The 11,635-nt window shown below is 40.2% G+C and overlaps 1 protein-coding gene across 1 annotated transcript in view; it reads left to right on the forward strand.

The window, feature by feature from the left end:
- LOC104280256 (triple functional domain protein-like) overlaps positions 1-11,038 on the forward strand; it is a gene marked incomplete at both ends in the record, with an annotated part of 13,503 nt that extends 2,465 nt beyond the window's left edge. The window contains 4 exons of the mRNA XM_009877844.1: positions 4,984-5,098; positions 9,409-9,601; positions 10,149-10,661; positions 10,906-11,038. Coding sequence (XP_009876146.1) covers positions 4,984-5,098; positions 9,409-9,601; positions 10,149-10,661; positions 10,906-11,038 — 954 coding nt within the window. The remainder of the gene's footprint in view (positions 1-4,983; positions 5,099-9,408; positions 9,602-10,148; positions 10,662-10,905) is intronic.
- Between the last annotated feature and the right edge of the window lie 597 nt (positions 11,039-11,635).

Here is an 11,635-nt window from a genome sequence, read left to right on the forward strand (position 1 = left end):
CAGCAAGACCAGCATGAAGGTCAAAGAGACAAGTGCAGAGTGCTGCACCTGGGTTGGAATAACAAAAGAACTCCATACAAGCTCGGGTCTGTGTGGCCGAGGAGCAGCTTTGCTGAAAGGCACCTGGGAGCCCTGATGGACAACAGGCTCAACATAAGTCAGCACAAAGCTGCTGCAGCAACAAAGGCAAACTGGATCCTGGGCTGCATCCACGGGAGCCTTATGGGCAGAGATAGAAATGTGAACATCCCAGTCAACTTGGTGCTTTTCAGGCCATGTCTGGAGTACTGTGTCCAGTTCTGATTCCCACAATTAAAGAAAAACACAGTCAGATAGCGGAGGATCCACAGAAGGGCCACAAATATGCCCTGTGAAGAAAGACTGAATGAGTTAGATATCTTGTGCCTGGAGAAGACAAGGTTTAGTGGGCATCTTATACAATGTTCCAATACTTAAAGGGCAGCCACAAAGAGGATGGAGGTTCTCTCTTCACAAGGAACTACATGGAGAAGACAAGAGGCAATGACTGTCTACCATAGTGATCCCCTAAGCTACTCTTAAGATGATGTTTTGATCCAATCAGAAATCTCGGTGTTTTAATCATATTAAAGCTCTTAGTAACAGATACCTCCCATTGAGGTTCCACTTTTACTCTAGGTGTTCTGTGTGGCAGTTAAATTGTGTTTATGAGGGTTTTCCTTTTCTCCTCCACCAGGTACCCCTTTGATCTGTGTTAGCCTGAGTTAGGCTGTAATTCTGTATAATTCTATATTACTTCATTTCACTCTGTTTTTCATTTATTCCTTTGTTTTCAGGTAGATATATTTAACAGATACACTCAACATAATTTCTTTTTCTTTGCACAGTCTGAGTACTTCATCACTTTGAAAAAACTGTTTCAGTAATTGCTTTTCCTCTGCCACAAATCATATAGTAGATCAGATGTGATTTGGTTTTGCTTTCTCCTGCATCATCACAAACCAGTTTAGCCCCCTTTATTGAGCTGTTAGTGATGTGGTTTTGTAAATGAAAAAAGAAGAATCGCGTTTTAGAATTTAGAATTGAAGATCTATTTAGATGGAAGAAAATTCTTTGTCCTTGCCTCTGTTACCTGTAGCACCAACCAGGATAGTTTGTGATTTTTGTTGCCTTTATTTTTATTTTTAATTTTTTTTAAAATAAGATAAATTTAGAGCTAAATTTTGTACAACAATGTGCAAATGAGGACTATGAGGCAGATAAGTCATCTGGACTTGTTAAACTGTGTTCCTTGCACGTCTTAAAATATGTTACTGTAGCTATGATGATCAAACTGTTAAAGAAGGGTAAAGTTACTGATTGGATGACAGTGAGAAGGAGAGATGTAGTCTCTGAGAATTCAGTTTTGAAATGTGTTTTTTTTGCTAGGGCAGGAGGCAAAGGAGTACTGAACAACAAATGACTTCTATCAAGTATTGTGAAGTACATCTTGCTGTTTGTAGGTTCATAACTGCAAAATCCCAAAGCTCACCAAAGTAGCCTGAATGATTTCCGTATCTGTTCATACTGATTCTGGAATAAATTCTGTATTGGAAATAGTCCTTTATGAAACCAGTCTGAGAGACTGGACTGCTTTATCTTGTACTGGTCAAAGTAACAGAGTAACTTGATGTGTAGATTGCAAATACTTGGGTGCAGCTTCTCTGTGGATCCTGTGTTTTTTTCCTAAAATTGCCAAGTGGTTCTCAAACAACAACAATTTTAAAAAAAGGAGGGGGGGAGAAAAAGCTTATTGGAAGTGATTTTCACCTACCTGGGAAATAATGTGCTTGAGTACTGCGTGTCTCACCACCTGAAACAGAAAAGCCTTCTAGAGTTGTAACCATGAAATGTGAATGGAGTCTTGGATGCAATTTTTTTGTTAAGTTTGGACTGAAGTCTCTTGAAATACAGATCTTACATCTCTACACATACATAAATGAGGAGAACATTTTCTTACCAAGTGTAATTATTGGCCTTGTTTGAGGAAATGACATTGGCAACTTGTCCTGCTTCTCCAACACGTCATAAAACCCCACTGTTTAGCTTTACCTAAGTACTTTGGAAATACGTAAAGAGGCATTCCCTGAAAAAAAATGCACTGCTCATCTTGTTGGGTTTTTTTGTGCTGTTTGGAGACCCTTCACAAGACTGCTGGTGGTGATGAGCACTAGACAGAAGTGATTCATGTTGAGTGACTCATGTGAGTCAATCAGCTACTCATGTGACACATCTTGGCATAAACAAAGAGAATGTCTCCGTAGTGTGGGGGTTTCATACAAAAGGAAAGGGGTAAAAATTGAAGTCTCACTGATGAAAGCGGTAGCTTAATAAGTTTTTGTTAAACCAGGACAAATAAGAGGTTGAGTTGGATAAAGACTATTGTGAGACAGGAAATTCCCACCTGATGCCTCATTCAATGTTGCTTTTAACATCTCTGTTTGCATATGACACAGGAGCATCAGGAACAAAGGAAATGAGAGTTATTTAGTGGAAAAGGCCTAAGAAATCTTTCAGTATAGCTAATGGAAAAAACAAATCTTAGGGACTTTTTTGTTTAATATTTACAATTTAGTTACCTGGTTTAAGATCAGATAGTTAAATTCTTTTCACCAAAAATCAAAGCTGTATTAATTTCTTGGTTCACCTCTGAAATTTGTGCAACAGATTTTTGTCTCTAGCATGCAAAAATTCCAGTATATGATCTATAGGAAATTTAGGTACCGTACTTTAAAAATGATTTTTCTCTGTGATGTATGTGGAGCTGGCCCAGCTGAAGTGGCATCCGAAATGACACAAAGAATATGGATTTCTTTCCTCTCCCATGTTGGAAAATTGCATGGTACAGGAGTTGTTGTGTGGGAAAGGCCTGGAGGATTGATCTGAGGTGACTGGGTGTAACAAGGCATTTGTTTAAAACGGTGAGAGAGTGTTAAAGACAAGTCAGCATATGCTCTTCCCTGCTAGCTGCTGCTTTTTAAAGAAGCATTTTCACCCTGAACAAACGAGGATTTTTTTTTTTCTCAGGGGATTGAAGTGGTAGCATTTCCTGGTTGAAATACAAATTTCTAAGATCTGTAGCTGATGTCCTGCGGTGCACTGAGGAAAGCGTTCAGGGCTGCAGCAAACTTTCAGCTAAGTTTGGTAGCTTTGGAGGCCAGTGGTGACTCTGGAGCTGAGCAGAGTCCTCGGCTCTTGGGCTTACAGTCTTGTCATGGAATCACAGAATGTTTGGGGTTGGAAGGGACCTCTAGAGATCATCTAGCCCAACCCCCTGCCAGAGCAGGATCCCCTAGGGCAGCCACACAGGAGCGCGTCCAAGCGGGTTTTGAAAGTCTCCAGAGAAGGAGACTCCACAACCTCTCTGGGCAGCCTGTGCCAGTGCTCCGTCACCCTCACAGGAAAGAAGTTTCTCCTCATGTTGAGGTGGAAGTTCCTGTGTTCTAAGTTAAACCCATTATTCCTTGCTCTATTACTGCATACCACTGGAATGAGATGATCCCCTTCCTCTTGACACCCACCTCTCAGATACTTATAGACGCTAATAAGATCCCCTCTGAGCAGTCTCCTTTCAAGGCTTCCTTCTCTCTTGGGGCTTCTTCTTGTTTTTATCCTGGCACTTGCTATGTGAAAATCCTCAAACTCTCTGCTTGACAGGACCAGACTGCCTCTCTCCATCAGAATGAGACAACTCAGTTGGGTTTAACCTCATCTCCCACTTAAGAGGGTCGTGGAAGATAAGAATACAAGTTTCCTTTTACATTTAGGTTTCTGTAATTGCAGCTCAACAGAAATTCCAAGCAGCTTTTGCCTCTTCTGAGTTTCATTTGGTGCCTTCCAGGGAAGACGTCCAGTGCAGTCATCCCTGGAGACCTTGACAGCTCAGCCTAGTGTCTCTGGCAAGCACACACAGACTCTGTTAGGGAGGATAGCGATGAAATTTTGAGTAACTGGTTTTATTCATTTGCTTTTGGCCTTCTTTTCTAAAGGACAGTTTTTAAAACTCTGTCTAATAACATGGATTTCCAATGAGGAGCTGGTTTACAGAGGAGAGTGTTTTTCTGTGTTTCCATGGTACAAGAGAAAACAGTCCACACATCTGTGGTTGAGAACATATGTGTGAAATTTAGCTTGTAAGAATGTGTCTGTGCTATTATACAAGTGTTGATAAAGACAGCCTACTGACTTGAATTTACCATTTAGTAATAGTAACATTTTGCTGTCACTATCAAGGGGTTGGATATAAAATTGCATTTCAGTTTTGGACTACAGTAAGTCTATGTAATTAAATTAATTAGATGAATGCATTTAAGTGGAACCACTCAAAGTCAGATTTTTTGCCTTACATATTAAGTGAATTCAGAATTTTGTGTATTGCTAACAAGATTCAAAAATATAAACTGACAATTGAGGATTGGCCTGTCAGAATGAGGTAAAAATTAAATACTTAAATACTATCCATCTACTCATCTAGTATAATGTATTGGGTGTGAAATACTATACACCTAAACTCTGTGCTAGTAGTGAAGTTAACCCTGAGTATCCTCTAAATACTTGCCTACAAAGTAACAGAAATCTGTATTTTTAAATTTAATTTGTGCAGCTGCTGGTTTAAACGTTAAAACCGTAACAGCACCATTGCTGGAGATGCCATACTGCCAGTCAAATTTGAATGTTACTATAATTTGTAAATGTAATGCTATGGTTATTCTTTGTTTCAGTTTTTTTGACAGATACTTCCTCTTTGTAAGAATTGTGACAATATGCTGATTGATACTCCCAAAGTTTAATTTTCAGCTGGTCTCTAAATGACAGTGTTGACATTGAACTTGAAATCACATCTTTTTTTGAATGGATATTAATGAAACCGTGTAGGACAGGTTTTCCAAAAGTATTCTGAAGACTGGTTTTGCAAGCAAGAACGGTGTTACACTCTGGGGTTTTTTAACGTGTTTAATTTTTCAGGTGGCAGAGATAAGCGTGGAGGTCCCATTCTAACGTTTCCAGCTCGTAGTAATCATGACAGAATACGGCAAGAAGATCTTAGAAGACTAATTTCATACCTAGCATGTATTCCTAGGTAAGTGATGGTCACTTGTCAAGCTCTGAAGCTAGAAAACAAAATAAATGGATTATGCTGCATTACACCCACAAGCTAGAAGACTGAACAGGTTAAGAAAATGGGCAAATTCATATGAAGTTCTGTCAACAACTATTTGGAAGAGACCTAATAATTACTCTGCCTTGTAAGAAGAAGGAAACTTGTTGGCAGAACGGCTGGTGTGCTTCAGCTGGAAGTAGTTTGTGTCTTGGTAATGCACTGCCATGCAATGTTGCTGTCACCATGCTGAAGATCACAAATACAACTCAAAGATTTTCAGTACGGTCATCATTCACAATATGCCATGTGTGGAGTGACAGCACAACACTCCCAACTGTTATTTGCATTGGATAAGTTATAGTGTCCTGATTTAGTACAGGAGTAAACGAGAGAGGTATGTAAAATTACTTGCACAGATATCAAACTTGCAGAGAGATCTTTGAAAGTACTGATATCAACTGATATCATTGTATTATCAACAATTTAACTTATGAGTTAAAACGTGTCATTTAAACAAGCCGACAGAAGTCAGATCCAGTGCTAGTGTGTATATATACGCACCCATATATGTATATGTATGTATAAAGTTATGTATATTAAAAAAGTTAAGTGTGTTTGTATATGAAAAAAACTTTGTTCACATAAAAGTTTGTTTCTAGTAGTAACTGAATTGGGGACAAAAATGATCATATGAACCTGAATGCAGGGTCATCTGCCAGCATTTGATGCAGACTGGAGAAATGCTGACTGGGCTTGAATATCAAGGAGCAGCTGTCATTATAGTTGAAAAAAATGCATTGGACAATATCCCTGCAAGCAATTTCTTCCATATTTCTGTAAAAGTGTTAATTTATAGGCAGTCTTCTTTGCACCTGATGTAATCAGATGTCATTTTCAGATTGACAGAAGTGCTTTCATAAAATAACTCTAATTGACAAGTGTGTGTGGCCTTCTTCAACAGGAGTTATTGATAATTCATTTATTCTAGTCTTCATTTCACTTTGAAGTGTAGGAGCGTTCAATACTTTTTTGAGTTTTTTTTTTAAGTTAACTGGGGATTTCAGGGAGGAAAAGGAAGAGGGACGTGAAGAAGGCTTGAAATTTTTACTTCTGAAAAAAATCTGAGCTTCAAGTTCCTAGGAAAGTAATAGATAAATATGCATCAAAATATGCACAAGAGTTTTCTAGAAATAATCTGGCAAAGTACAGTGGTCCTCTGGCAAAAGATCTCTGTTGCTTCAGCATCAATGGTTTTAAAATGAAAAGGAAGTTAGCACAGGTTTTATGGCTGTGTAAGCATGGCAAAGCTTTGAAAATAAAGGGAGCTTTATTAAAAGCAAGACTTGTTTTCATACAAATTGTGTTTTAGGGACCAATCATGCAACTCTTGCTAATTAAGAAGTCCCAGTTGGCACAAATAGCCCTGAACGTTTAGTCTGTCTAGTAGTTATTGTGGTACTGTTGCTCTACATAGCTGAAGATTGAGGGGTATTGGTTGTTTGGCAAGGGATCTAAACACTTAAAGTGATTCAGTCTCAAAATTTTACTAATTGAAAAATTTATCTGATCTGAAAATATTACTGAACTTAGGTCATCATCACTAACTGAACCAGATATTAATGTACTTTGGGTTTACCTAACAGATAACTGTGGCTGGCCAAAGCCTTCTACAAGGATTTTTGTGATCCTTTGCCAGAAATTATTTGTCTTCTGTCAGATGATGGGGACCACATGATGGGAAGACACATCTACATTGTATCACATGATGAGGAGCTGCTTTGGACACCCCAGTAGATGTAGTCGCACATGAATTAGTGGCAAGCACTCCTCCTCATGCAGTGCTCAATTTCTGCGGTAGGATACGGATGTGCTAAGCAGCACTCGTATAATACCATGCAGTCTTTCAGTTAAAGGTATATCTTTAAAATGGTAGTTGTTTTTGACCTTTAGTCCTGGGAGGCTGTTAGAAACAATTTTCACCACAGTCAGAAAATTGTTCTTTGTAGCCTACGTGTATTCCAAGCTGGTCAATTTTAGTGCGTTTTCCTGCTATCATTGCCATTTTTGGCATTCCTGTGGGCTGATGGGACAGCCAGCATTTATCTTGATACACTCCTTTTTATGTGGTGGCTTTTTTTTTTTTAACTTTAGACATTTTTAACTTTAAAAAAGGAACCTCTGTTGTCACTTCTTTCAGAAGCTCTCCTTTGTTGGTCAATGGAGTTAAATCCAGTTGGCGACCAGTCACAAGTGATGTCCCCCAGGGCTCAGTATTGGGCCCAGTCCTGTTTAACATTTCCATCAATGATCTAGATGAGGGGATAGAGTGCACCCTTAGTAAGTTTGGAGATGACACCAAACTGGGTGGAAATAATCTGCTTGAGGGTAGGGAGGCTCTGCAGAGGGATCTAGACAGGCTGGATCATGGGGCCAAGGCCAATCCCATGAGTTTCAGTAAGGCCGAATGCCGGGTCCTGCACTTCGACCACAACAACCCCCAGCAGCGCTACAGGCTTGGGGAGGAGTGGCTGGAGAGCTGCCCGGCAGAGAGGGACCTGGGGGTGTTATGGACAGCCGGCTGAACAGGAGCCAGCAGTGTGCCCAGGTGGCCAAGAAGGCCAACGGCATCCTGGCCTGGATCAGGAATGGTGTGGTCAGCAGGAGCAGGGAGGTGATCATGCCCCTGTACTCAACTTTGAGGCTGCACCTCGAGTGCTGTGTCCAGTTTTGGGCCCCTCACTACACGAGGGATGTGGAGGTGCTGGAGAGGGTACAGAGGCGGGCTACCAAGCTGGTAAAGGATTTGGAGCATGTCTCATATGAGGAACATCTGAGGGATCTGGGGCTGTTTAGCCTGGAGGAGATTGAGGGGAGACCTCATCGCTCTCTACAACTACCTGAAAGGAGGTTGTAGCGAGGCAGAGGTTGGTGTGTTCTCCCTAGCGGAGAGTGATAGGACAGGGAAAGTTGCACCAAGGGAGGTTCAGGTTGGATCTTAGGAAGAATTTCTTTAGTGAGAGGTTTGTCAGGCGTTGGAACAGGCTGTCCAGGGAGGGGGTTGAGTTGCCACTCCTGGAGGTGTTTAAGGGAAGGGTAGATGTTGTGCCGAGGGACATAGTTTAGTGGTGTTGATAGGGCTAGGAAAAGGTTGGACTTGATGATCTTGAAGATCTCTTCCAGCCAAAACTGTTTTATGATTCTACAATGCGGCCAGTGAGACTGTATGAAGTATACCAGTGAACCTTTCCTGCTTCTTGGACACTCTGAAAACCACATCACATGAACTTCACAATAGCATTTACATTAGTCACATTCCTGAGAGTGATTCATGTGCTCAAACAATGGACATTTGGTCACTTTTGATAGTCCATTGGCTATGATGCATGTTAACAAGGTCATGTTTCCATATTGACGAGGTCCTGTAGAAAGTTCTGTTGGAACAGGATCAAAATTTCTGAGGTGGGTGGTGGTTTGCCTCTTTTGATCAATGGCAAGCACTAAGCGTACAAGAGATATTAATGAAAAGAAATCTGGCATTCTTAGAAGAATTGCCAGAGAATTTGGGTGTAAGGTCTGTCGACTTCAGGGCAGCAAAATTGAGTTCAAGTTTTTTAAAAACAGGTTGATTGGGTTTTCTTCACAGCCATAAATTGCCTTCCTATCCATTAACTATCCACCAATCAATCCTGTTACAGAAGAAATTGTCAATATAGGTGGTTGTTTGTTTTGGTTTTTTTCCTTCTACAGACAGTTTAACTCTCGGATAATATGGGACTAAATCTGTGAGTTTAAAAAAGATATAGAAATGGTAGATAAGAACATTATTCTGTCCTCTCTTTTTGGAGAATCCCTTCAATTATTAGAAAGGCATGAACATTGTCGTCAGCAAAATGTGTGTGTGTGTTCTGAAGAGTCAATTGTAAATGAATTTTAATACTGCTGCTTCAGTAAATGATGTGTTTAATATGTGTGTGAGGTGAAGAGAAAACAAGACTGGAAGATAAATTGTCATGAATATAAAGAATGAAAATGAAAGAGGGGATAAAGGCAGATTATCAGATCAGCAAGAGGTCTAAAACTATCACCCACAAGGAATTTGGCAGGGAAGGTGAGAGAAACTTCCTGAGAGGTTCATGAGGTCTGCTCTACTTGCCAGCTAGTCAGGAGTGAGACCCTGGAGTGTTAGAGTGAGCTGAAGAAACAACATGGGTTAGGCAGTGTGGTGCAGCATCGTGCTGTGTTTAAAGTTGTAACACTCTCTTGATAACATTTTCTTTTTTTTTCTGCAGTGAGGAAGTATGTAAACGAGGATTCACTGTCATTGTAGATATGCGTGGGTCAAAATGGGACTCCATAAAGCCTCTGCTGAAGATTTTACAGGAATCCTTTCCATGTTGTATTCACGTTGCACTGATAATCAAGCCAGACAATTTCTGGCAGAAACAGAGGACTAACTTTGGCAGCTCTAAGTTTGAGTTTGAGGTAATTTTGGCTATGGTATACAGTTTTACATCTATTTCATGCTATTAAGTGTACTTACTGATCAGCATCTTGAACTTTCAGATATATTATGTTCTAGACAAGGAGGGATACACTAGGCCAATGGTGCTAGAGGGAATGAGATTTTCTTCATGCAAATGTGCATGTTGGTTTTTTTTTTTTGATTGTGAGAAAGGTGGAATTTGGGTTTTAGCCCATCTGTTTATTGTCTTGGTCTGCATTGTGGTAATCGTGGTATTAGCAGCATCCAGAGGAAAGCAGTCAGCTGAATCTTGCTGTTATCCTCCTGCTGCTTTACAATGCACAAAGTCAAAACTTAATAAAATAAAATACTTCTCTCATCTGGTGAAATAACTGCAAGACAGGAGGCCAATCACAACTGAACTTGAAAAGACCTGTACGAGAAGAGTCACATGGACTTTATGAGTAAAATGACCAGTTCTTACAAAAACAAAATTAAAAACTTAAAAGAAAATTTGAAATTTGTTTCAGTAGCAGCATTTTTAAAACTTTCATTCTTATTTTTCAGACAAATATGGTGTCTCTGGAAGGCCTTACCAAAGTAGTTGATCCTTCTCAGCTAACCCCGGAGTTTGATGGCTGTTTGGAGTACAACCATGAGGAGTGGATAGAAATCAGAGTTGCCTTTGAGGACTACATTAGCAATGCAACCCATATGCTGTCCAGACTGGAGGAACTGCAAGATATCTTGTCAAAAAAAGAAATGCCTCAGGACCTGGAAGGTGCTCGCAATATGATAGAGGAGCATTCACAATTAAAAAAGAAAGTCATTAAGGCCCCCATTGAGGACCTTGATGTGGAAGGACAAAAGCTGCTCCAGCGGATACAGAGCAGTGATAGCTTTCCCAAAAAGAACTCTGGGTCAGGGAATGCAGACTTACAGAACCTTTTGCCCAAAGTATCCACCATGCTGGACAGGCTGCACTCAACACGGCAGCACCTGCATCAGATGTGGCATGTGCGGAAGTTGAAATTGGACCAATGTTTTCAGCTCAGGCTGTTTGAGCAGGATGCTGAAAAGGTAAGGGGTTGAGGTAGAGGAGTGTAAATAGGTGCTGCTTCAAGTACTAAGAGTAACTGTAAATTGTGACTTTTGTCTTTGGAGTGATCCATTAGCCTTTTAATGAAAAATAGAGGATTTCTTGACTGAGAGTGACTCTCGAGTAGCTCTGAGCTGTAAAGAACACACGTAGCGATCACTGAAGAAAATTTTGAGTGGTAGTGACTTTAAAGCTTTCACTTTAGTAAGTTTTTGTTCCATGCAGATGCTTTTGCTTGCAAGCGAAGATGAATGCTGTATACTTTATATGATGACTAAGGACTACATCAGTCTCCTTTTGAGCAACTCTTGGAATTTGAGTGACAGGCAGTCGACAAAATCTGAAGAGGCTGACATGGGTAACTGCTTCATTGATGCAGGGTTTAAAGTCCCAGGCTAAAAACTGATGTATCTCTTTTGACAGTGCATATGTCATTAATAGGGACTGAGTGTTTTGGGCTAAGCAGTCTCTTCAAATGAGAAAGCCCTGAATTGTCATGGAATTTGAAGAGGAAATATGGCAGGCAGCGCTCTTTTTGATGAGCTCAGATATATGGAGTGGTTTTGCAATAAGTTTTTAGGAACTTGTTACCATGGAACAAATAGCTTTAAGGAAAGGTGGAGAGTTTTTCTCCAGGAGAAGTAGCTAGACTATGCATTCAGGTGGGTAGGTACGGTCTTTGTTAAATTTCATAAAATGTTTTATGTAAGAGTGCCTGAACTGGATGAGACCAAAGGTATGTGTTCAACCAGGATCCAGCTCTCCAGCAGTGGTCAGAAGCAGATGTGCGGGGAAGAGTAAAAGCAAATGCATATAATATTACTTCTTCTTCCTCTGGTTTCTTCCCCCATACTTTCCCTTACTCTCATCTTTTCAGCTCAGGGACTTTATTTACACTACTCCTAATGTTTTCTGTGTTTAAAACAAGTGTCTTGGTTTAGAAGACAGGGGAAAA

This window comes from Apaloderma vittatum, unplaced genomic scaffold, assembly GCF_000703405.1.
Source record: "Apaloderma vittatum isolate BGI_N311 unplaced genomic scaffold, ASM70340v1 scaffold19350, whole genome shotgun sequence".
NCBI classification, from domain to species: Eukaryota; Metazoa; Chordata; class Aves; order Trogoniformes; family Trogonidae; genus Apaloderma; species Apaloderma vittatum.